Source organism: Pelobates fuscus, chromosome 10 (genome assembly GCF_036172605.1).
Source record: "Pelobates fuscus isolate aPelFus1 chromosome 10, aPelFus1.pri, whole genome shotgun sequence".
Taxonomy (NCBI): Eukaryota; Metazoa; Chordata; class Amphibia; order Anura; family Pelobatidae; genus Pelobates; species Pelobates fuscus.
The window spans coordinates 100,180,937-100,202,989 of NC_086326.1; the positions used below are offsets into that span (position 1 = coordinate 100,180,937).

Here is a 22,053-nt window from a genome sequence, read left to right on the forward strand (position 1 = left end):
GCAGGGGCATTGGTTGATCCCTTTTTTGCAATCGCTCTTTGGCCTAACTTTTGCTGTCAGTTTATTTGTGTTTCTTTTACTCAACTTACCCAGCTCATCGGCTTTTTCTTGGCAACGTGAGACCCCCAGGAGACCCATCCAATAGTCACATGACTGATCTGATTTAGTTAAATCCTATCACCTTCGAATCCTTTCAGGGTACAAATATAAAGTCCTACCTATAGTATCCTGCATAGTATTCATTTTTTGAATCTTATAGCAATATACTCACAAATGTTTAATTTTGTAAAGTTATAGGTGGTTAATTCCAAGTGTGACTATTTCTAAACGGTTCAGTTACTCATGTACTACTACTTTTAAAAAAAACATTTTTTACCTTGGTGTAGTTCTCTCATACACACCTGTTTTCTTGCATTTGAAATTTCATTATCCAGTCTATGTATGTGTTATTGCATTCTTTGTGAATTCAAAAGACACCACAATAAAAAAGGATTGACAAAAAAAAAATTCCCAATCTGTACACACACGTAGAGGGGAGACATTTCCATAAAGTATATTATTTATTTGCAAACAGATCTAGTCAAATCGTTCTAGCCAATTACTCCTTTTTTCAAAATTAGATTTCCGTAGAGTGCAGTTTCCCTAAAAGTAAACACATAAAACACAGATATGTATTACAATGTTTAGCATCACCATATCCCAAAAATTCAATGTTTAGTTGGTTTTCTACTTAGGACTCTAGAACTGCTACACAACTAGTGTTGCTGCTTTAGGATCTGAATAAACCTTATTTCTCAACATACACTGTAAAAACTGGAGTTTACGCTGATCTAAGGCAATTTTGTTGGGTTTCACACTCTGATCATCGTAAAAAATTAAGCCATCCATGATCAATGATCCTTATGGGAAAAAGGTAAGGTCTGATGGGTGAGAACGATAGATTTACAAGAAAAAAAAAAAAGAGGGGAAGGTGGGCTGATTAGCTATCAAAAATAAAGAATAATGGATCCGCACACCGAAAATCTTAAGTAGTTTTATTTTATTTCACCACAGTGAAGCTGGCAACGTTTCGACCAAATTATTATTATTATTATTGTTATTTATATAGCGCCAAGAGATTCCGTAGCGCTTTACATTATGGGGAGTGGGGGGGGGGGGGGGGGGAAATATAACTATAAATAGGACAATTACAAGAAAACTCACAGGAACGATAGGTTGAAGAGGACCCTGCTCAAATGAGCTAACAAGTCTATAGGAGGTGGGTTATAAAACACAATAGGACAGGAAATAGCCATCAAATAAGGTAGGAGTGAAGAAGAGCTGGAGGAGACAGTAGAGTGCTGCCACATAGGAGAGAGCAAGAGATAGGTATGTAAGGTAGAGGTTACTCTGGGAGGCCATATGCTTTCCTAAAGAGATGGGTTTTAAGGCACTTCTTAAATGATTGAAGACTAGGGGAGAGTCTGATGGCGGTCGGCAGGCTTTTCCATAGGAAGACAAAACAAAGAGTTGAGTCAGCGCTAATCAGAGAGGCAGCAGACCCAAACAAGGACTCCCTCAAGTGTCCTTAGGAATAGATAAGCAAAAACAAATAAATAGGGGATGGGTCTGTGCCAATATACAAAATAAATAACAATAACAAGTCCAATTAAATCTATTAAGTAGTCTCCGAAGTTGTAGGATTCTACTTGTTACGATATCCAAGAGATGTGAAGGAAGGTGGTGAGTGATGAGTAAGATGATCCAAAATAGTAAAAATAGGAGAGGTCTTACTTACAGTTGACAGAGCTTAATCTAGCTCTGGTGTGAATGGCTTGCAGCGGTATTATCCCCACTTACAGGATATACGACGAGTATCCTCTTCTATGTGGTGACAGACGGCCAAGTGGGAGATAAAAATGGAAACAATAATGGTGCAGTATGTTCCACACATGAAATAAAAGATGTAAAATATAATAGATACACTCACATTTGGTAGAGCTTCTGCTAGCTCTAGTTTTGTAGGCGTACAGCGGTATAATCCCCGCTTGTAGGATATAAGATGAGTGTTCTTAATGGTAGTATCAGGAGCTCGGAGAGAAGATAAAACAGTGATAGTGCTCTCAATAAAATATTGTTGGTGTATAAAATAATAAAATATACTCACAGTGTATAGGGCAGGCTAACTGCTCTATGATAAAAGCGTAGGTGGTATAATCCCCACCTAGGATTCTTTGGAGTATAATACCAGGAAGTAAAATGAATAAAAGGAAAAAAGTATATAAAAATGTATATAGTATAAAATATATATAAAAGGCCAGGTAATAGTCAAAAGATAATGGTATAAACGTAAAAAGTGACCAAAATCTAATTTATTAACGGTATATAAAAACAGTATAATATCCACACAGGAAGGGAGCCGTCCGCGAGAAGTCCTGCAATTGTGAGTTGGCTGTACGGGTGCGAGCAGCGGACAGGAGAAGGTCACGGGCAGAGCGGAGAGGCCGAGAAGGGACATACCTATGGATCTATGAAGAGATAGAAGAGGGGCTAGAATTGTTCAGTGCTTTATAGGTGTGGATTAGCACTTTGAATTGACTCCTATAGGATACAAGAAGCCAATGTAAGGACCGACAGAGGGGTGAAGTGTGAGAGGACCGACTGGAGAGGAAAATCAGTCTGGGTCAGAAGACCTTGTGATTTGTTTGAAAACAATGCTCAACTCTAGTGTAATATAACTCTTTCATTAAGATTTGTCGGTATTGCGACTACATTATTATTTATTTAGTGTATTCTTGGGGTTTACAAAAGGGAACCTCAGGAACCTACCCCTATCTATATTTTTCAGTAGTGCCAGTCCTTCTCCATTTTTGTTCTAAGTGATTAGCTATCAAAGACAAAATAAATAAGCAGATATGGTTGGACACAATCTTATAATACTTGTACATGACCACAACTTACCCTGTTGCCACAATAGCAAAAGCCTTTTTGGCTCGATCATAAAACTGGAATCTTTCCACCAGCTGCAGCGGCGTCTGTTAGAAGGATGAACGACAACTTTTTTAACATCCACTAGTTTTACAAAGGAAAGAAAATATCTGGTACATTCAGTAAGTCCAATATGAGAGAAATATGTTAACTAAAGACCCAAAGCTTTGATATAGTAAAACAAACTGTCATAGTATCCTGGCATGCAAGGGTTAATGAGATCATATTGTCCTGTTTTGCAAGTGTCAATTGGGTGTGCTCCTGTGCAAAGGTTAATAAAGTCTGAGATCAATTAGCTCTCCTAGTTAAGCCTGGTTAATCAATTCCCCATTGCTTGATTGTTGAGTCTCACTGAGCTTGGTATGCTTGGTATGTATTTTAACTTGCAGCTATATTATCTCCACATAACTTTGCCTTATCTCCCAATTGACAGTGTTCCTGGACTCCTGGACTCTGATTCTGTCCACAGCTAACCTCTTTGTTTATTACCTGTATTGCCCTGATCGATACTCTGCATGGATATATCGAACAGATACTTCTTGTATCTGTTACTTAGTATTGACTTGATAACCGGACTAGCTCTCTCCTTAATCCTGTAATTCAAACACTGTAATACATTACAGACTTAAAGGTAAAAAAAAAAAAACTTGCATTGTTTCATCGACCGCTCTTTATTCTTGCTCTTTCCTCTATACACTTATATACTGGACTACTTTACTGTTGCAAATCTCAGATATGCAAACTGAATATTGCTTGCACTTCACGTTATTTATATCTTTCCTGGTAAAATATTTTATAAATAAAATAAATAAATAAATTTACTGGACTGCTTAATTGTTGCCAACCTCAGATGTGGGCACTGGCCACTCCTTGCTCTATATGTTAGTTAACTGATTTAAAGGGACGCTGCCTAAATACAAAAATAAAATATAAATCAATATATATAGATATAGCCTCCAGTGAAAACATGCATGCATATAATTGTGCATTTCTTTCAATGGGGGTATATTCAACAACAGCTTCCAAGCTGCAGATCTCTTGTCAGAAGCATTTGTAAGCTCTTCCCCTGCCCAGACTTTTTGTGGCTGTCCAATCAATGGCTTCCCAATACAGCTCAATGAGAAGTGTTTGCAATGTAAGATGCTCTGAGCAATTGCCTGTCCACTGAGCTAATCAAACCAGGAAGTAGCGGGACCGGCTGTATGATTGACAGTAAGGGGGGGGAAACAAGGTTAATTCATTTCATACTGAAATTTACACCATTGAATAAAATGGGGAAAAAAAGAGAATACACTATTCACACGTACTACACTTCAACAAGATGAAGTGCTTTAGGGGTAACTTTAACAGTTGCCAACCTTGTTCCTAAACTCTGTATATTCCACACACTCAGAACTTGTAAATCAACCTAATTAATAATATAAGGCTCATATAATGGGGCTTATTTACTGAACTATATTGAAAATAAGTTAAAAAGCCAAAACTATAGCAGAGATTGATATTTTTTACATAGCATCTGCTCTACCTAAAGTTGGAAATATGGTTCTCGATTTAGTACAATCTGGAGAAATGTAGGTGCTATACTTTATTTGGAGGAAGTTAGGCATTTCCTATTCGAGAGAATACCCGCAGGCCTACTCCCAAATGTATCTGATTTTACATTGAAAGGAAAGTTTCAAGAACAGGGCTTTCAATGCCTTCAATAAACACAAATGAAATTTTTTGAGCCTGTTACATAAATCCAATGTAAAGATATGTTGTCTCACCTTACATCCTACATTTGCCAGTAGTGCTCTGTACTTTTCCCAAACTGGTGTCTCCAAACCCTTTGCTTTATCACTGTCCACGAGATCCATAACAGCAGCCTGGCCAAAAGTGGGATATTAAACCATTTATTTTGTACTTAAAAAACACACATGTATTTAATCATCTACAAATCTCCTCTGAGCACCATCACATTGTCTGTCCCCTCGGTCTGTAATTACATACACCCATGCAGATAGCAAGAGTTCCTAATAAAAATATCCATTCCGGATACATATTATCCTCTTTATGAGTGCAATACCTTATCATGAGCTTATTTTATTGGTTGTATTGTTGTTTTTTCTCTCTAAACCACAAATACAAATAATAGAAAAAAAAAAAACACATTAATAAAATAAAAATTCAAGTTTATTGTTTATGGTATTCTAAGGCTACAGCTTGAAATTGTAGATAGGCCCATTGCACAACCCCTTCTATTTGTTAATAGATTCTTGGCTTAAATATTCAGGCTAGAAATTCCAGCAACATTTTTTAACAATCTATATTTATCTTTGTTGTGATATATCTTGCTCTAGTGCCGCTCTCATACAAATAGCTCAATCTTCTCTGCTGTTGGTCTCTGTCCATGAACCTGGTGCATAGCAAATGAAAAAGAGAGTAATAAGGGGGAAAGATACGATCCCCCACATATCTTGGTATGACAATAAGAGGGTGCACATATACCCCACCAGTGTTGTTCTTGCAGCATAACAGAAAGTGGCTGGCAATTAAGTCGTTAACTTAAGGAAAACAGTAGACATAAAAGTATTCTCTATTTTATTAAAGCATTATACTGTTAATGAATTACAGAAAATAGGAAAAAGATATTTAACTTTAACGACTCTGAAGATGGAACAGGATGAATGCAGCATCAGGAAGGCCCTTCTTGGATGGAAAGAGGATCCACCAATATTGAGTCTGTCATTTTGATTTAAGAGGTCTGCTCTTATGCCATAAACCCTATCCAGAAGTGGACCTGCTCTATAAACTTACAGTAGCCATAAGGCAGCTGCAATCAGTTTATGCTCGGCTCAAGTTACAGTTTAGTGTGAGGTGATCTTCCAAGGTTCGGCTTTCTCTCAGAACTGCTCAGTTCTAAGTCACTCTCAGAACTCAACGTGAGTGAAAGGTACTCTCTACGCCATGTGATTTGCAATAATGAAAAGTTGTTTTGGTGTTTAGCATGTTTTCTTGGCAAACAACTGCAGTGTGTGTGTGGCAGTGGGGTAGAATGCTACCCTGTCTCCTCATCATGACAGGACTAGAGGGTGATTGCATGGTTGCTGCAAGTCAGCTGTATGGATCAGTGGATAGATAGTTAGGTCTTACCTTACTGTGAAAGCCCAAAGCGTAATTTGGAACAAATGACAAACGGTACGGGAGGAGGGAGAAGAAGAGACAATGGTATATACGGAGTGGTGGGAATGAGACTAGAAGCAAGAGAGACCAGAAGGCAGAAGTTGAAAAGAAGGACATAACAAATACAGTGATGTATTCACAAAAAACGCAAAACTTACAGGACTTGTAACGTAGGTATCCAATGGGAAGAGTTGAAGAATGGCCTCTAATAGCAAAGGGATGCCCAAACCTGCCAATGAGGAATAGAAAAGCTTACTTCCTATCTATCGGACTTTACATTCAACATTGAAGCAAACCTTGCCAGGGTGGACTTCTTAGATCTTCAGCTGCTATTTAGAAATAATATCACTGTGAAATCTCATTCATTCGAACTGGAGAAAAACCTGCTAACTCTCACAAGTAGTATGCAATCACGCAAATCTCCACTCACCATAAAAAAAAAAAAAAAAATAACTTCAAACTTCTTAATTCAACAATATGTTCAAATTATCTGCCTACCGAATGTGAAGACACCAATTTCAGATCTCTTCACCTTATCATTACATTTTTAAAGTTAACCAACCAGGTATATCTATAGAATCAAAGAAAAATGTGCAAGCTCTGTCTCATTACAGATTTTGCCTTTTGGCTGAAAACAGCAAGGTGAATTGTTAGTGTAGGACTCACCTAAGAGGTTTTGCCTTGGCGTGGCAGGTGAGCTTACACTCCTATAGCCACTGGACTGATACTAAAAACCTCCAGTTATTTAAATGTGCATAGTGATTTGGGATAGCGCTCATGTCAGTTTTTCCTTTAGGTTTTTATTATATGTTTTGGGACTGATGGCTACTACAGTTATTGTTGCCGCCAGGAGTTTGAGGGCGTGGCTTCATTTTGTATGGTTAGATCTATAAAATACTGAAATTATTTTAATATGGTAAAAATCCAAATTAGGTAAATATGAGTGGCAGAACTTTATTTGAGAGTAATGTCTATGGTCTCAAACAAAACGGATCTACCACACGTGAAGTCCCATTACACAGGTTTATTGAAGTATAAAGAGCAATGTTTCAGTATAGGGCTTTTCCGAGCCTTGACAAAAGCCCTATATTGGGCTGAAACGCTGCACTTTATATCTCTGGTGTAATAGGACTTCACATGTGCTGGATCTGTTATCTTTACTGTGTAAATAAATTGGAATTAGTTGTTCCGGAACTCTAGAGTGCACTGTGAGCAAGCATCAAGGTCTCTCCCCATTGCGGAGTGCTGTGTCTCATGTATTTTTCAATTCGTAGTCTGTGTCATAGGCACAAAATAACCAATTAAAACTATGGTGATACATTGTGTTGGCCATCCATCAGCATGTTTCCATCATGATACAGCTTGTGATTCTCAATAACTGTACAGTTATTAGTTATAACAGTAGCCCTCCTCGTCCTATGACCTGCTAGTTCCAACTATGATCCCATTATCTTCAGACCATGTTGCAATGCACCAGCAATATTTAAACATTAAAAATAATAATTATATTAACAGTCACTAAACAGTGACTTGATCGGAATTCAAAAAAATGCAGGCTAAAATAGCCAATATGTTCCCATAGCTTGTTTTTTTTTTTCAATTTACTTTTTAGTGAATACACTCCTTACATGGCCTGAAGGTACTTACCATCAGCTCGGATAAGCTCAGGGCCTGCCTGGCTTGTGGAAGAAGCAGGAAAGTTGGCATCTGCAAGAACTGAGAAGGGCATGGAGAAACAAATCAGGGCTGTAGAAAAAGCAATAGGCAAATATTGTTCCCACTATGAACTGGATGATGACTCCAAAACACTAGAATCTCAACAACCTCAGGCAGCATAAATGTAAATGTGATTAGCAGTGCTAACAAAGTCACCATGGGCAAAGAGCAATATAAAATACATATATACAGCAGTAGTATAAATGTATAATGACAAAATACACAGGTAACTCATCAAAGAAAAAAGTCCACCTCAAAATTATATAAATGAGGACTAATTTATTTTTTTTTTTTTTTTTAAAGATCCATAAAACTTGTTTGGTTGTTTAAGAGCTTTATGTGTGAAGAGTGTGTTCTCTTTTCCCCCATTTTACAGAAAGGGCAGAATTTAATGGAAATTGGCACTTTTCTAAATTAACTTTGTTACACCCTTTGGCTGTCAATCAGACAACTGGTCCCGTTACTATCTAGTTTGGTTAGCTTGGTGGAGCTAAACTCAAGAGGCAGCAATAGCCAGGGCCATCTTTAACAAGGGGCAAAAGGGGCAGCTGCCCTGGGCCCAGTTATTCCTGGGGGCCCAAAGCAGCTGCCCCTTGCGCCTGCAACAATTTAATCAGGGACCTGTAGCCCTTTAAAATTCAATTTGTTCTACCGGCCTGCTGGGAGGAAGTGAGTTCAGGACAGGTCACTTCCTCCCAACTAAAAAAAGTGCTGTGTGGGTAGGAGGAGAAGGCAGCACATGCAGAGCAGGAGAGGAGCCGAGGAAGCCTGGAGCCACAGACTCCCATCAGCCTAGGTCAACCAGCTCCCACTGGACTCCAGGGAAGCCACCCTTCTGCAAAAGTAAGTAAACAGTGGCTAAAATATGTAAATTGTAATTTGCTTATGTATGTACCTGTTTATATGAGTTTGTACATATATCTGTGTGTGTGTATGTCAGTGTGTATGTCAGACACCTGTGTGTCTATGTTTGTGTACCTGTATGTCTGTGTATGTGTACTTTTGTATCAATGTTTACCTGTGTGTCAGAGTGTATATGTACCCATTTGTATGTGTACCTGTTTGTGTATATGTACTTGTGTGTCTGTGTATCTGTATGTATGTGTACTTGTGTATCAGAGTGTATGTGTACCTGTGTGTCTGTGTTTGTGCAACTGTGTGTCTGTGTATGGGTGCCTGTGTGTCAGAGTGTATGTGTACCTGTATGACAGAGTGTATGTGTATATGTTCCTGTGTGTCTGTGTACTTGTGTGTTAACATGTACTTGTGTGTCAGCGTGTATGTGTACCTGTGTGTCTGTGTATGTGTACCTGTTTGTGTATGTCTGCCTGTGTGTCTGTGTATGTGTACCTGTGTGTCTGTGTATGTGCACCTGTGTGTCAGAGTGTATGTGTACCTGTGTGTCCAGTGGTGTACACACACTCCATGGGGCCCCGGTGCAAAACTGATCCGCGGGGCCCCCCCTACCATGAACCTCTCCCCCCTGACTGTGGGCCCCTCCCCCCCAACACATACATACAGACACAAACACATACACACACCCCCGACAGACACATACATACATACACACATGCAGACACATACATACAGAGACACACACACAGACACATATATACAGAGACACACACAGACACAGAGACACAGACACACACATACATACACACATACAGAGACACAGACACACATACATACACAGACATACATACAGATACACACATACACAAACAGACACACACACACAGAGACACAGAAACACAATCATACACACATACAAAGACACAGACACAAACATACATACACAGACATACATACAGATACACACACACACACACACATACAGAGACAAATACACAGACATACATACACACAGAGACACAGACACACACATACACACACACACAGAGACACAGACATACATATGGATACACACACACACACACACAGACACAGACATCCATACAGATACACACACACATACTCAGACATACACACAGATACACAGACACAGACATACATACATACAGAGACACAGACGTACATACACACATACAGAGGCAGACACAGACATACATACACACATACACAGACATAAGTACACACATACAGAGACACAGACATACACACATACAGAGACACAGACATACATACACACATACAGAGACACAGACATACATACAGAGACACAAATACACAAAATATTTCCTACCATGTGTGGGTCCAGTGGTGGCTCAGCATGATGGGAGTCAGAGTCCCCACTCTGACTCCCTCCTCCTTTCTGTTTCCTCCCACGCGGGCTCTCAGTATGCTGGGAGGAGTGACGTGCGGTCACTGCCTCCCAGCCGTGATGATGTCCTCACAGGGGGCCCGGTTGAGCACTTAAAGCGTTCAGCGCAGACTGGGCCCCCTTAAAATCCATGTCCATTGGGTGGCCCTGACAGCATGGGCCAACCGATGGACCCCTTGACATGCGGCCCCAGAGGTTTGCCGCACGGGCCGGGGCCGCAAAGCATGGCAGCTGCTACCCGGTCGCGGGGGGCCGCAGGGCGGCCGGGCCCCCTGGAGTGCCGGGCCCGGTCGCAGTGTATGTGTACCTGGTGTCTGTGTACTTATGTTAGTGTGTATGTGTACCTGTGCGTATGTGTACCTGTGCGTATGTGTATCTGTTTGTATGTTTCTGAGTGTGCATAATGGTGTGTGTGGCAGTGCATACACCCGTGCATTCCAATGCCAACACTGCACTCACATTCCAACTCCCCCCACACACTGTCAGCCCCTACACACTGTCGCCCCAAAATACATACTGTCCCCCTCCCTCACACACTGTCACCTCCTTCACTCTGCTACACTCACATTTACTCCCCCAATCCTGTCTCACTCACCCATGCCACACTCACCTCCTATCACTCTGCCACACTCACCCTAACACCTTCTATTTCTGTTATATTCATCCCCCCAGCCATGCCACACTCACCCTGTCACATAAAGCTCCCCTAATTGTATCACGCTCACCTCCCCTCACCCTGTCACACGCCCTCCTCCAACCATACCACATTCACCCCAACTCTGTAACACTCACCCTCCAACCATGCCACACCACCCTGTCACATTAACCCCCGTAATCCTGACACACTTACATCCTCTTGCCCTGTCACACTCCTTCCTCCAACCATGTCACGACCACCCCCTAACCCTTTCACACATACTCTGTCAGACTCACCGCCCAACCCTGTCTCATACATCTCTCTGGCCCTGTCACACTCACCTTTCCACAGTTACCCCTTTTCTCTTCCTGACACAGTCACCCCCTGAAGATAGTCATCATACGCACACAGTCTTGAAACATAGCTGCGCCATAAACACAATGCACAATGACCACATACAGCCCCCCATACAAGCAACACATTACAAACAGTTACCCCACACAAATATGGCCCCGTACACAAACATACACATGGTCACAGAGACGTACATTTAACCCCTTAAGGACACATGACATGTGTGACATGTCATGATTGCCTTTTATTCCAGAAGTTTGGTCCTTAAGGGGTTAAACACAAGGACACTCACTGTCAGACTCACACTCAGTCACAGTGACTGTGATATTTATTAATGGGCAAAGGAGGGCTAGAGGGCCCAAGCAAATGCTTGCCCAGGGTCCAATCTATATTAAAGACAGCCCTGGCAATAGCCTAGAGTACCTGCCTTGCAAAGACTCTCTTTGAGCTACATTGGGAAGTCTGTGATTGGAGAGAAACATAAAGTCTGGGCGGGTTACAAGGGAAGGACTTGCAAAGTACACTCAAATAAGCATAATTAAATGCATGCATGATTTTATTAGGGTATATCTATTAAACTGTGTACATTTAGTTGGGCAGGTGAGAATCCCTTTAAGGAGGGCATTTTTATTCGATAAGTTTAATGTTTTTGTGTTTGTTATAAATTCATACTGCTGCAATTATACTCTGTCAAAATGTCACATTTGGTTTTGTCTCAAATGTGTTGTTTTGTCTCTTTACTTTTACCAATTATACTCATGTACAGCTCTCTGGAATGTGTTGCAATTTTATAAATAAAGTAGAATAAAAAGATAAGATAATTTTATATTGCACTTTGCCAACTGTAATTTTGTTAGCGCATTTCACCACATTAATACTTTTGTTTTGTGTGTGTGTCGTTTATGATAGGTAGTGGGTTCCTTATATAATGAAAACATTTGATTTTTATTTTTTTTCATACTTTTAGTGCTATACAACTGAAAACTAAATTGCAAAACATTTACAGTAACATTTTCTGGTATCCTGGAAAAGGCATTACCTAAAACTTTGTAGGTGACTTAAAGAACAATTGATATATGTTGCCATTCATATTGTAAGTATGATTAGGTGATATAAAGGCAAACATGTTTTGCTGCCCCTTTTGATTGCAGGGTACAAACTCCTTAGCAAAAGCACTGCCATATTGTGTTGATGAGGAGTTAAAGAAGAATATGACACATTCATACTTGCATGTTTTCTAAACATTAACTGCTATTGTGTGCATGGGCAAACTAACCCTTTTACTGGAGGTCACATGACTTTAGAAGACAGACAGTCGGTCCATGTCTGCATATTGCACTAATGGAATCCTGACTATCCAGAGAAATGGACATTCCCATATAGAATACAGCTGAAGCAGTGCTCCACCTAGTGGTGGGATTTGGAACTTGCTAGGCTCGGGCGGTGCAGCAGTCACTGTGCTCTGACTGTAAGTAAGTGTCTGGCTCTGGTTGTTACAGGGAGAGAGGCCTTTTTAGGCCACGGGTCACTCACCGATCTCATCACCGTGCCCCATGCGGGCCAGGGCATAGAGCAGCTCCGGTGACAGCACTGAGGGAATCCCTTTCAGAATTACCATAGCGATCCCAGGGAGCAGCTACTGGTGGCCTAAACCCGGAAGAGCACTACAACTCCCATGATGCTCTAGGAGAGCTGAACTCCCCGAGATACTCTGTGATGGAGGAGGGTTATACTACAAGAGGGCTGAATTGTTATAAGCACAAATTAAATATTTACAAACAGAAATCAACGTTTATAAATGCAAACCCTTAATATAAACATTTAGTTTATTTTTTTGTCTTGAAAAATATTGTATTCTGCACCAAATACCAAGCATTTTTTTTTTTACATTCACAAATCTTCATGAAAAATAAACTTGGGTTGTATTCCCTCTTCTTTTTACAGAAACAAAAACATACACTCTGCATTTGGAAGAGTAGCAGTCAATATATATATTTATTTATTATTGCATTTTTACAATGAGGGTATGACTAAAAACATTTTTTTTTTTCAAAAGCCGCAGATTTTGTCTGCAGCCTTTGCAAGTCCTCTCCTTCTTCCCCTGCCCAGACTTTCTGTGCCTGTTCAATCATAGGTTTCCCAGTGCGGCTTTGCAAGGCAGGTGCTCATGGCAAATGCTCCACTGAGTTAACCAACCCAAGAAGTAACAGGACTGGTTGTCTGAATGACAGCCTAGGAAGTAACAACATGCATTTATAAAAGTGCCCATTTCATTTGAAATTACACTTTTTGTAAAACGAAAAAAGTGGAGATACACTATCAACATAAAGCATTTTAGCAAGCTAAATTGCTAAATGAATGTGTGGAGTGTTCTTCAAAGGTTAGAAGTCTTTGGGAGACTGGAGTAGGAGAGTTAGTAGGTAGAAGCTAATGATTAGCATCCTCCCTAGTAATAATGTTCTAGGAGAGAACATTATTACTAGGAGAGTGGTTTGTGGCCTTTTTTGGACCAAGGTAGACTATTATTTATTATTGGCATTTATATAGTGCCAACATATTCCATAGCGCTTTACAATATTATTAAGGGGACTTTAACAACAAATGAGACAAACATTACGAATCTTGACAGAAAAAACAGGTTCGTGAAGACCCTGCCCAAATGAGTTTACAATCTAGAGGAGGTGGGGTATAAAAACACAATTGGAAGAGGGATAGTAATCAGGTGACAGGATAGAAAGGTAGCACAATGCAGTAATGCAGACCTGGATTACCCAATATGGCGACCAAAGCGACTGCCTAGGGCCCAGGCTCAGACAGGGGCCCAGAGCTCTGGGTGTGACCGGTCCCTCCTTGAGCTGGCAGGAAGATCAGTGCCCTGCACACCATTATTTTGCTGTGAAAGCCTTGTGGTCTGTACCAGTACCAGGTGCAGACCATTTTAAAAAGCCTTCGCAGTCCACTAGCACTTTGACTTGAGGGTGCTCTTAAAGTGGCCTGTTCTGATTTTTGGCGCAGACAATGGAGCTCTGTGGATGGTGCGCTGTATCCTTGGATCATCAAGGATACAGCACACCCTCCACTGGAGTACCAGTGATTCTTTACACACACAACACTCGGACTTCCCTACGCACACAATTCAGCAATCACACACAACACACTCGGCCTGCACCCAGTCATGCAGCTCTCACTCTCCTCCATACACAACACTCACAGAAACAGAGCCCAGGGCTGCACGCTGCCTCTGGCAACCTTAATTCGGCTCTGCTTTTGATCAGCAGTTTAGAAATTTCCCATTTACCCAAAGTCTTTATAATAGAGATATTCATACTTCTATCCAAATTGAATTACAGCGATCTTCACTAAAGTGAGAATTGCTAGGAAATTCAAAGTGATTTTCAATTTTTGTTTTCCAATTTTAAGGCCAACGTAGACAAACTGAAAGAATAGATGAGTTGTAGATTGCTTTTTCATTTGACTATTTTGGTCTTTTCACTTAGAAATCACAACAGTTTTCACTTTAGTGAATAACCCTGTTAGTTTTAATTAATTGCAGAGAGGAACGACAGTTTTAATGCTGACACTTATCAAAAACACATACTACAGGCCCAAAGTCAACCTGTTTGTGGCACATTTTAAAATGGCTTGAGGCATATCAGTGTGCCACAGCACAATAAACCCCACTGCCATAATATGATTGGATGGCATTGTGAGTGTACACCTGGCAGGCAGTAACCTCCTTTGACAGTTTCCTTTCTTTACACCTGCTAAAGTGTATTACCAGGTACTGGTGCAATGTGATGGCTGCCCAGTAGTGAATTAAGGGACCCATGGGAGACACAGTGCCACACACTGCCACACTCACTTTGATCCATCAGGCAGTGTCACAGGTACCTTTCTGGATGTGAACCTGTGTAATTGCCCTAAAGGCTGTTCCTGGGTACTATCTCAAGTGCCAGTTGTCGACAGAGGTAGAAATAAATGATAATGTGCTACTAGGAGATTTCCTCTGATCTCTGTAGTTGGCCGACTACCTCCAGGCATCCTTAGCCATATTATTTAGATATATCTCCTATATTAACCTAGTATGTGTTTGTGAGGTGTGAAAAATGAAATCAAATGTAAAACTACACACCTCTCTATCCTTAAATGGACACCCTAAGGACCAAAAATGCTTTACATTAATGGGGAAGCTTTGGTGTATAGATCATACCACCACAATCTCACTCAATGTGCTATTATTTAGTTGTAAAATCACTTTTCATTTACGTTTTATGCAGCTTGAGCTACGCCTTCCCTGGCTATATGAAAGGAAAAAAAATGGTTTCATTATCAATACGATCTTGCACAGAACTTCTAAAGTAGACTCTGACTGCTAACGGAATTTTAATCACACATGAGGCTCCTATAGACTCTATTACCAGAATATTCCTAGATGTGAAACTTGTCCCCAATCATCCTCTATGAGAAGCAATGTATTGGACTGAATCCGGAGGAGACCATGCCTCCTCCGTTATTGTGCAGGGGAGAGGTAAGCAGGAAAAAAGCAAGTAATTAGCCTTTATTTTATTATTTTTATGCCGAACATCCTACCTAGAAACAGGAACACTAAAGCTTTAGGAATATCGGTTCTATTCCTAATGCTTTAGTGTACCTGTAATATAATTTTAAAATGCTTTAGTGTACCTGTAATATAATTTTAAAATGCTTTAGTGTACCTGTAATATAATTTTAAAATGCTTTAGTGTACCTGTAATATAATTTTAAAAGAAAATAAACAATCGCATGACAAAATATATTTTTTTTAATTTTTTTTTTTTTTTTTTTTCGAAAATATATCACAATAGACAGTACAGGACTTACTTTAAAAAAAAAAAATAGACAATAAAACAATAAAACAATAAATACGTTTCGACAGTTCTAGCCCTCTACGATACTGAATCTTTTAATTTATTATCCTTAATTATCCTCTTAATTATAAATTAGACGACATACCAAATTTAGTATCTTTACTTCAACTTGAGAGAACCTTAAATAGCTATTTACTGTCTATGATAAACCATGTAAACATAAAAACAAAACAAACATAAAGTCATACTGTGCCGAGATCTATATATCCTGATAGATAATGCCTTACTATGGGGCTTGATATTTTCCCCTTTACTTTTTCCTTTTCTTCTACTTTCTCTTTTTTGTTTTAAAATGTACGTTATTAATGGCCAAGAAGACGGCTTTATATAGAGATGCAAAATATAGAAACATTACAGCCCCAAGACGTATCAACAGTGTTAGCTCTGTAAGATGTGAATTATTAAGACATTTTTCTGATCTGTCTATATTCATAAGTTATTTGTCACAGTAAGTTTATCATCTTTTATTCTTCTCAAGAATTTTTTTTTTTTTTATTATTGTTCGCTACATAGTTTTTAACAGTAATGTCCAATACTCATACTGTGCTAAAATCAAATAATGAATACCACTATTTTCCTTATGTAGGGCTTAACTTTTTTACCCATTCCTCCCATTGTTCTATTCTAGGATTAATATAGTTGTCTTGTCTCAGGATTCCAATCTCCATTTTACAATGGTTCAGGAACTGATATTTTATCATGTCCCAAGAGGGGGAATCAGATAATTTCCAATATCTCGCCAATGTTGCTTTAGTCTCCGTTAAGATGTGAATCACTATATCTTTTTTGCTTCTTGAAATTCTAGGCCAACCTAGATGTAATACGAAAGACCTACAGGTAAAGTCAAGATCTACTTTTATCACCTCTTGACAAAATGTTCCTACTTTATTCCATAGTTGACTTAGGTTTGGACATGACCACCAGATGTGGATATAGTCTGCTCTAGATGAGCCACATCTCCAACACTTATATTGAGAGGATGGGTGAATTTTTGCCAGTTTAGTGGGGACATAATGCCATCTATTAATGATCTTATAATGACTTTCAGATGAATTTAAACAATGGATAGCCTTAGTTACGGCATTATTTGCATTTATCCACTCATTTCTTGTAATAGTAACCTGTAGGTCTTTTTCCCAAGATACAAGGGCTGGAAATGTTGGGCTTGATTTATACAATTTATATAGTTTAGCACAATGTGATACTAAATTTTTATTACTTTTAGAGTTAATTAAATTCATGAATGTATGTAATCCTTCAGATGACTCTATGGCCCTATGTTTATGTAAAAAATGCTTTATCCTTAAATATGTAAATTTCTCTCTATAGGGAAGGGAAAATAGCTGCCTAATGTCCTCAAAGGACATAATTTGATTCTGTTGCATTATTTGGTCTATATTATTAATACCATTAGCCGTCCAGTTTTTTATATTTAAATCTTCTATATTGACTGTCAAAATGTTGAAAGGTATATCCGTGATAATTTTATCCAGTATCTTAAGTCTCTTTTTCCAATTTTTCCACTGCCATAATAAATTATCCGTAATTAGGCCTATGTTTGTATTATTTCTCTTTTGTAGACTCCAAAATATAGCTAAAAAGTCTGGAGATCCCAGTCTTGTGGCTTCTATTTTTGCCCAGGCTTCCTCTGCGGAGCTCTCCTTTAGTGATATAATTAAATGAGCCAATGCACATGTCTCATATGTCTCTAGAATATCTGGGACCCCCAACCCACCCTTTTTGGAACTCATATTTAGTATTTTTTTTATTCACCCTCGTTTTTTTTTTCAGCCATATAAACTTCTCAAAAGCTGTCTGTATCATTGTAAGCCATGGTTTTGGAATTTTAAGAGGTATCATGCGGAATATATAGCTCCATTTGGGCATTAAATATGATTTTACAACATTTATTCTCCCAATCCATGATATCTCTGCAGTTCTTAAGTCTTTAAGTTGTTTATGTATTTGTTTCATCATAGGTAGAATATTGTTCTCTATGATTTTATTTGGGTTACTTGTAATTTTAATACCTAGATATTGCAAATGTTTCTTAACCCAAGCGAAGTCATATCTATTCCCAATCTTCCCTCTATCTTCCTTACTTAGATTTTTTGCTAATATAGTTGTTTTATCTACATTCAGATTGAGATTGGAATAATTTCCAAATTCAGTTATAACTTTCATCAATTCATCCAATGATGGTACAGGATCTGTAATGGAGATTAGGACATCGTCCGCATATAGAGATAATTTGTAATCTTCCTGACCGATTCTGACACCTTTAATCTTTAAGTTTTCCCTAATTTCACAGGCTAGTGGTTCGATATATAGCAAATAGAGCAACGGCGAGAGAGGGCACCCCTGTCTCGTCCCGTTGCTTATTTTAAACCAGTCGGATGTTATACCTCTCCCTATAGTTCTAGCCCTTGGAAAAGAATATAAAGCCATTACAGCGTCCATTAGCCATCCACCAAAACCAAAAGCCCTCATAGCTGCTATCAGGAAGTCCCACCTGACCCTATCAAAGGCCTTCTCTGCATCCAATGATAGGGCCAGAAATGGGACTCCCGAATCGTTAGTGCTGTCTAGAATATCAATTATTTTTCTCACACTATTACTGGATAGTCTACCTTTTATGAAACCGACCTGATCTTTATGAATTATAAAAGGTAGGACGGTTTGCATCCTGTTCGCTAGGATGCTAGCATATATCTTTATATCCGAATTTAGCAGGGAAATAGGTCTATAGCTTCTCACTTGATCTGGTGGTTTTTCTGGCTTATGCATAGGGATAATATTTGCGTATAGCATTTCCTCCGGGATGACCTTTTCCTCCACAATTTTATTAAATAAATTTTTCAAATGGAGCACCAATTCTTCCTTAAATTGCTTATAGAATATGTTAGGATAGCCATCCGGGCCTGGAGTTTTATTCTTTTTTAACGTATCTATTGCCTCCTTAATCTCTAATTCAGTGAAAGGTTTGTTGATACTATTAACCTGTTCTGCTGATAGCTGTTTCATCTTTTTATTTTTAAAATATGTTTCTGGATTGTTGGGTTGGTTAGGCAAGTTATATAGCTCTTGATAAAAAGAGTTAAATGCTTTACCAACTTTTTCAGGGGTTAGTTGTGGCCCTTCCTCAGTTATAATTTTCTGTATCCTCGTGGCCATTCTAAATCCTTTGACTTTATTTGTAAGCATTTTATTTGCCCGGTTACCTCTGTAATACCATTTTATTCTTAAGCGTTCCAATTTTTTGGCGGTTTGCTGCCATAGAATTTCATTAATATTTTCTTTAATTTTATCTATGTTCTCACTCATTTGTTTGGAGGGATTATCTTTATTAAGCCTTGTTAGAGCATTTAACGAAATATATAGGTCTGTCAACGAGGAACTTCTACTCTTATTTCTTATTGAACCCATTTTGATAAAGTGCCCTCTCAGAACTGCCTTATAGGTGCACCATACTACTACATCTGATGTACCTTTATTTTGGTTATCTTCAAAGAAACATTTTGTTAATTCTTTTACTTTCTCTATTTCTTGAGAATTTTTTAATAAGAGATCATTTAGTCTCCAACTGTTCCTTATTTTATTATCTGGGCTTATATTAAGGTCTAATATAACCGGGTTATGGTCCGACCAAGTGACTTCCTGAATTATAACCTTCTTTATCTTAAATGATGTCTCTACTGTACCCAAGAATAGATCTAACCTTGAATATGTATAATGAACTTTTAAAAAGCACGTAAAGTCCCTTTCTTGGGGGTGGTAGATTCTCCATATATCTAACAAACCATGTCTACCTACTGAAAGTTTAAGCTGGTTTGATGTTTTTTTACTTTTTTTGTTTTGGATAACCCCTTTAAGTGAGTTTCTATCTAGCATTTCATCCATAATGCAATTAAAGTCTCCCCCTATAAGGACCTTTCCCTTTTTAATATTATCTATTTTGTTTAGTACCATTTGTATAAAACTGATAGGTTTAACATTAGGTGCATATAAATTCGCTATTGTATATACTTCATTTTGTATTTTACATATTACTATAGTGTATCTTCCGTTTTTATCTATTTCCTGATACATGATCTGTATATCTATATCACTGGTTACAAGGAAGGCAACCCCACATTTTCTTTTATCCTCTAATGAAGAACATATTTTGATATTAAAAGTATTAGGAATAAATCTTTTTGTATCTTTCCTTAACCAATGAGTTTCTTGCAGCAAAACTATTTTTGCACCTTCTTTTTTAATATATTCAAATACCATGGATCTTTTATATGGATTATTTAAACCCTGTACATTAAGTGTCAGAATTTTAACCATTCGGAGAAAGTAGAAGAATAGGACAGAGTCTCGGCACAGTCAACACGACAACACAAAAAAAAAAAGAAAGAAAAAACAACAACAAATAAAACATGGTAAAAACCATGATCCCTCATGTAAAAAATACATGAAGCGTCCCGTCTCCAACCCCCTTTGTTGGGGACAGGAATCCACAACCTATTCCCTATGGTGTGGCATCCAAACTCCATCTAATATTGGAGTACTATGGGGATTAAACCTCACCTCAGACTAGCGAGATGCAGTGTATCAGAGTTCAGAAGAGGATATCACAATGTAACGAGTAGGGATACTAAAGGGGATATGGAGAGGGTAGGGGAAAAATAAGTTCTTTATACGTTATATATTATTCGGCTTTATTGACATCTATTTATATGCTATGGTTCTTTTCTTAACTTTAGAGTGGACTATTTTATGATACTTGCTGTGTATTATCATTAACGATAACTTATATTGTGACTATTTTCTTCTCCCTTTACACCATCTCTAATTCCCTTTTATATCTAATTCCTTAATTTAGTGTCAAACAATTTATTATTTCACAAGTTAAACACACATATTGTGAGTGGGAAAAGAAAAGAAAAAATAAAAAATAAAAAAAAATAAAAAAATTGTTTTACAAATATTCACTCCTTTCACAATCTTCCTTAGTAATTAAATGTTGTGCAGGTTTATTAAACTTATTATATTGTCTAAGTGTTAATTATTATTTCCTTTATTTCAAAGGATATTATTATATTAAAAGTGTTATATCTTTTCTTTTGTACATTTATATAGTGTTAGATTTTCTCCCCTTTCTCCCCCATTTCTCAAATTTTTGTGTGTGTTAAGAAAACAAGTGTTTTCTTATGTTCTTATTCTGCTAAAATAGTTAAAACACCAATTTGTGATACTTTAGAATAAAATAAAAAAAAGGGTAAGTAGAAAAATAAGTAAATAAAGAGACAGCGTCCAAATCACCCAAAAAAAGATACTCTGTGAGTCTATAAAAATCAAATAATTTAAATTAAAAATAAATAAATAGATAAATAAATAAATAAATTTCCTGAGTCATCTAAGTGCCTTTAATCTTTTTATTCCTTCTGTATCTCTTTCTATATCTATTAACTATTTAATTCTCTATTTATTATCAAAACCAAGCATATAATGTTCTCATCAATTTTCCCTCTGTTCTCTATATTTTCCCCCCTTTAAAGGTTTGACATTTCTAATTGGTAGATTAATCAATCATCTACCATCAATCATCCATTTAGCCTCTCTCTCCCTTTACCTTAACTTTTTCCCCCTATATCAGCATTTTCAATATTATAATCGAGTAATTCATCTGCACACGTACTCCTTTGTGTAATTCTTATAAAAATATTTGTCAATATGTATTCCCTCACTCTCTTAATTAATATATATTACATTTTTCTCTCGTCTCATTTCAAAGCCCTCTCTTGCAACCAGATATTAGCGGAGGTCACATTATCAAAAAATACAGATTTTGCTTCATGTACCACTATCAGTCTGGATGGGAAACCCCAGTAGTATTTGACATTATTTTTCCTTAGAGACTCAGTCACTGGAGCATAGGAGCGTCTTTTTTTCCTTGTTTCATATGATAGGTCTGGGAACACCTTGATATCTTTAAATTCTTCTTTCTTACTGTTTTGCCTTGATGCTTTTCTAATTTC

At 38.0% G+C, this 22,053-nt stretch overlaps 1 protein-coding gene across 1 annotated transcript; it reads right to left on the reverse strand.

Annotated features, from left to right (window-relative positions):
- Window positions 1-547: 547 nt before the first annotated feature.
- Window positions 548-12,796, reverse strand: FUOM (fucose mutarotase). The gene is made up of 6 exons (XM_063433942.1): window positions 12,654-12,796; window positions 7,777-7,845; window positions 6,288-6,358; window positions 4,734-4,832; window positions 2,941-3,014; window positions 548-642 (listed from the first exon to the last, which is right to left on the reverse strand). The coding sequence occupies exons 1-6, from the start codon at window positions 12,736-12,738 to the stop codon at window positions 591-593; spliced, it is 450 nt and encodes a 149-aa protein (XP_063290012.1). The 5' UTR covers window positions 12,739-12,796; the 3' UTR covers window positions 548-590.
- Between the last annotated feature and the right edge of the window lie 9,257 nt (window positions 12,797-22,053).